Genomic DNA, 5348 nt, shown 5'->3' on the forward strand with positions numbered 1-5348 from the left:
CCTGGATGACGAAGGTCTTGTCCTGGAACCCGGGGGCCAGGCCCAGCTGGCTCATGTAGGCCGTCTCGTTGATGAAGTTCTCGATGCCGTGGAAGACGCCGCGGCCCGTGGCCGAGATGCGGCCGTGGATCCCGCCCTGGCTGATCGGCTTCCCCGTCACACAGGCGTGGGCATTGATGTCCTGCAGAGAACCAGAGCTTAGGCCTATAGTAGACCTCCCATAGCTTAGGTCTACTGGGGAGCCCCCAGAGTAGGCTGTAGGTCTACTGGGGAGCCCCCAGACCGGTCTCAGGCCTACTGTGGACTCACGTTGTAGCCCATGGTGGTGGCGTAGGTGTCTGCGATCCAGGACATCTCCCGCTCCCCGGTGCTCATGTCCGGCGCCGGGACGTCGATGCCGGGCCCTGGAGACCAGGAAACACTGAGCACTTGGTACTGGGGGTACTGGGGGGGTACCGGGCTGGTACTGGGGGGGGATACTGTGGGGGTACTGGGGTGGTACTGGACAGGGAATGTGGTGGTACTGGTGTAGTACTGGTGGTACTGGGGGGGATACTGTGGGGGTACTTGGGGGGTACTGGAGTACTAGGGTGGTACTGGTGTAGTACTGGTGGTACTGGGGGGGTATTGGGGTGGTACTGGACGGGGAATGGGGTGGTACTGGGGGGGATACTGTGGGGGTACTGGGGGGGTACTGGAGTAGTACTGGGGGGGTGCTGGTGTGGTACGGTAGTACAATGCTACTTCTATGCTAGTACCATAAGACTATGCTAGTACCGTTATACTACGCTAGCACTACACTAGCACTGTGCTAGCACCACACTAGCACTGTGCTAGCACCAGGTAACTCACCGATGAATCCCTTCTTGGCCAGCTCCACTGTGAACCTTCTGGTGATCTTCTCCAGCTCGTTGTCCTGGAAACAGAAACATGATGAGGAGCAGGAGGAGCAGGACGGAGTCTGTTGCTAAGACTCTGTCCGGCACTGGAGTCCAGTGCTAAACACCTAGCTTCTCCTGCGCTACGAGCCCGGTGCTAAACACCTCGCTTCTCCTGAGCTACGAGCCCGATGCTAAACACCTAGCTTCTCCTGAGCTACGAGCTGTACACCAGGAGCCCTGGGGGGGTTAGAGATCCAACAGGACATCACACACACTCACTGAATAATTCTTGGGGTTGATCTTCACGCCAGCTTTGGCTCCACCAAACGGTACGTCTGAAATACATTTGTTTATAATGCATTACATTCCAGTACTATTCTGCAGCATATGTGTGTGCATGCATGCATGCATGCATGTATGCATGTATGTATGTATGCATGTAAGTGCATGTGTGTGTGTGTGTGTGTGTGTGTGTGTGTGTGTGTGTGTGTGTGTGTGTGTGTGTACTCACCAACGACGGCACATTTGTAGGTCATCAGAGAGGCCAGAGCCTTCACCTCATCCACAGAAACATCCATACTGTAACGAATACCTGGAACACACACACACACACACACACACACACACACACGCACATTAAACCTGCACTTTCCCATCTGATACTCTGACATATCACCGGGTAACACGGAGGTCCTGGAGGTCCTGCTCTGAACCAGTCTGATCTGGTTGATAGTGTCTGGTGAGGTGGTCTCCTCTCCTGCTAACATCACCTGGAGGTCCTGCTCTAAACTAGTCTGATCAGGTTGATAGTGTCTGGTGAGGCGGTCTCCTCTCCTGCTAACATCGCCTGGAGGTCCTGCTCTAAACTAGTCTGATCTGGTTGATAGTGTCTGGTGAGGTGGTCTCCTCTCCTGCTAACATCACCTAGAGGTCCTGCTGCTAACTAGTCTGATCTGGTTGATAGTGTCTGGTGAGGTGGTCTCCTGCTGGACTCTAGCTGGACCCCGGACTCCTCAGAGCAGCTCTGAGGCCTGGAGACGTTTAGGACATTCCTGGCTAACCCAAACCAGAGCAGACCACCGCTTAGCATCAGAGCTTCACACCATGCCAACCGGTACCACTTCCTGGATACCGTTTGCAAATGAATCAATGTTTGCATGTCTGCCTAGCAACCAGAGCTGGCTCCTCCTGGCCTCCTGCCCGCCGCGGAAAACCCCCACACACGTCTGGGCAGGACTACGGGACTGAGCGTCTTACTGTATTTTGGCAATTTACCAATAAAGTTTGATAAACACACGTCTTTGTGTCGTCACTGACTCACTGTACAGTGTCTCCCCCTCCTCTGGGTGTAGACGCTCCCTTAAGGCCCGCCTCCTCAAGGGGACACTTAGAGGGACACGCCCTGGCTTTGTTGTTCATTGTAGAAATCCTCCATCTTATCGCATGATCACACGACAGAGGCTCAGACAAACAGTCGTTACCTCCCTAGGGGACAGGGACTGCAGGGCTGGGTTAGAGCTGGTTAGAGCTGGGCTAGGGCTGGTTAGAGCAGGGTTAGGGTTGTTTTGAGCTGGCATCGGGCCATAGGGCTGGGTTAGAGCTGGGCTAGGGCCGGTTAGTGCTAGTTAGAGCTGGGTTAGTGCAGTAGAGCTGGTTAGAGCTGGTTAGGGCTGGGTTAGTGCAGTAGAGCTGGGTTAGGGCTGGTTAGAGCTGGCATGGGGCCAAAGGGCTGGGTTAGAGCTGGTTAGAGCTGGGTTAGAGCAGGTTAGAGCAGGGTTAGAGTTGTTTTGAGCTGGCATTGGGCCATAGGGCTGGGTTAGAGCTGGTTAGAGCTGGGCTAGGGCTGGTTAGTGCTAGTTAGAGCTGGGTTAGTGCAGTAGGGGTGGTTAGAGCTGGTTAGGGCTGGGTTAGTACAGTAGAGCTGGGTTAGGGCTGGTTAGAGCTGGCATGGGGCCATAGGCCTGGGTTAGAGCTGGTTAGAGCAGGGTTAGGGTATTTTTGAGCTGGCATCGGGACATAGGGCTGGTTAGAGCTGGTTAGAGCTGGTTAGGGCTGGGTTAGTGCAGTACAGCTGGGTTAGGGCTGGTTAGAGCTGGGTTAGTGCAGTAGAGCTGGGTTAGGGCTGGTTAGAGCTGTCATCGGGCCATAGGGCTGGGTTAGAGCTGGTTAGAGCTGGCATGGGGCCATAGGGCAGGGTTAGAGCAGGGTTAGAGCAGGTTAGAGCGGGGTTAGAGTTGTTTTGAGCTGGCATCGGGCCATAGCGCTGGGTTAGAGCGGGGTTAGAGCAGGTTAGAGCAGGGTTAGAGTTGTTTTGAGCTGGCATCGGGCCATAGGGCTGGGTTTCCTACAGGAATGTGTTTGTGGTGGAGCCTGACTCATCCGCCCAAACAGAGAGCCTTTCCTTTACAAAGTCCTGGTCTGAACCTCCGATCCTGCATTCCTTCATGGAGCGAGGCTGGTCTGGAGGCTCGACCGGCTATACTGGCTGCCGCACCTTAACTAACCTCTCTATCCTCAACACACTGAGCACACTGAACCACACCCTCCTCCTCCGGGGGCCCTGGGGCCGCCGGAGGGCCCCAGGGCCCTCCGGCGATGTCCAGTAGGACTGGACACCAACCACTCCCCAGAGAACTCATCATGCTGAGAGAGAGAACTTTAATGTTTCGTTCTTTTGTGTAACTCAACCATCCCATATTTAATGGACCTTAAAGTGCACCATGTATGGTGTAGCATTACCTAGCGGTGAGGTGGCAGATTGAAACCAACCTCACCCCCTTCCCTCTAGCTCCTCAACCGCCGAGGAGAAGCTACAGTGGCCTGTGAGGGGGCAGGAACCAGCCTGGGATTAGTTATAAGGTAAATACAACCTATAACTAAGATCAGATTTAAGAGGTTAGATATTGTGCATCTTCTGCAATGAGTGACAGAATACCTTTTTTTAAAACACGCACAACCAATACTTATTGACAGAGTGAATAAACGATGAACACAACTGGACAGACCTTTAAGGACTTCAACCATGTCCTGTGTCAGCTGTATATATCTGTACATTCATCGATTTGTTCTGACGCCGTCTCCATGCCAATAAGTCAGCATGTCCCATCGGGACCAGTTCAAAACAACACCGAACTAGACACTAGACCAGACCAGACTAGACAATGAACTAGTGACCCATTCATTCACACTAACTGGATTCACATTAACTAGATTCACACTAAACTAAATTCACCCTAAACTAAATCCAGTCTCAACTAAATTCACAGTAAACTAGATTCACACTGATGTCCAAGAGGTGAAACATCAACACATCATTCCCCCCAGAGCCAGCCCCCCTCTACCCGAGATTAGGTTCACTGCAGCTGCATCCGGGTCTGACTGAATAGGGAGAACTCTCACCATTAAAACAAAGTTATAATATAGTATAATACACCAAGAGTTCTACTGGCTCATCTGAACCCCCGGGTCTGGTGATGTCCCTTGCATCGGGGTCAGGGGTCATGTTTACTATTAGCCCTGGAGCTAGAGACGGCTAAGGTTAGCGGCCACAGCACGCTGCTCTCTGCGGCTCAGGGCGACTCGTTTTGCGGAGTACTCACCTCCTTTGCAGGGGGTCCGGTGCTGGCTGTGCTGAGCCCGGTAGCCCTCCACCACCTCCCACTCGCCGTTGTCTCTCTTGATGGGGAAGCAGACGCTCAGGACGTGGTTACAGGGCTTGATGATCCGGAGGATCCCCCGCACACGGTGCCTCTTCTGCTCGGGGGTCTCCCGGTTCCGGAGCTCCTCCACCAGCTGGTCCTCCACGATAGCCGCGCCGCGGTCGAAGAAGCCCTCCACCATGCGGAAAAAGTTGGGGTCGTCGGGGTTGTCTTCCACGGCCTGGCTGTAGCGGCGGACCCGCAGCAGAGAGGAGGACGCCGGCAGCGCCGAGCCGCCGCCGCCCGCCGCCAGAGCGCAGGCCCCGCGGGAGAGCCGCTCGCCGAGGTACCGGTACATGGTTAGGGATAGTTAGGGGTGGTTAGGGCTAGAAAGGATGATCGTGACTCCAGGGGCCGTGTGACACCGCAGCTCCGCTCCGTCCCACTCTGATGTGACAGCAGTAGCGTGCACGCGCGTCTCTTCCTTGTTTTAAAAACAGACACGCGGCGGGGCGCCCAGTCGGACGCGTTCCCGAACAAAAGTTCTCGGTTTGGTTTTATTCTGGTTAGGACAACATAACAGGCGGGTCAAATCAGTGACGGTGGGTTTAGGTCAGCTTATTTTTACTCTTCGTTTCATGGAACTATATCTTCCTTTGCGCGTTCACTTGCTGACATCTCCTTTTCCTCTCACGTGACTATTGCCAGCGGGGAGGAGACAGTGGGGTGAGCGGGGGAGGGGGGAGACACACACACACACACACACACACACACACACACACACACACACACACACACACACACACACACACTCTCTCTCTCTCAAAGC

General features: G+C 54.3%; 1 protein-coding gene across 1 annotated transcript in view; it reads right to left on the minus strand.

Moving 5' to 3' along the window:
• glud1a (glutamate dehydrogenase 1a) overlaps positions 1-5201 on the minus strand; it is a 10519-nt gene extending 5318 nt beyond the window's left edge. The window contains exons 1-6 of the mRNA XM_079730104.1: positions 4481-5201; positions 1393-1473; positions 1161-1216; positions 853-916; positions 310-404; positions 2-181 (exon numbers count right to left, since the gene is read on the minus strand). Of these exons, the coding sequence (XP_079586230.1) occupies positions 2-181; positions 310-404; positions 853-916; positions 1161-1216; positions 1393-1473; positions 4481-4877 (873 nt within the window). The 5' untranslated portion in view covers positions 4878-5201. The remainder of the gene's footprint in view (position 1; positions 182-309; positions 405-852; positions 917-1160; positions 1217-1392; positions 1474-4480) is intronic.
• Positions 5202-5348: the final 147 nt, after the last annotated feature.

This window comes from Pollachius pollachius (assembly GCF_949987615.1).
Source record: "Pollachius pollachius genome assembly, chromosome: 2".
NCBI lineage: Eukaryota > Metazoa > Chordata > Actinopteri > Gadiformes > Gadidae > Pollachius > Pollachius pollachius.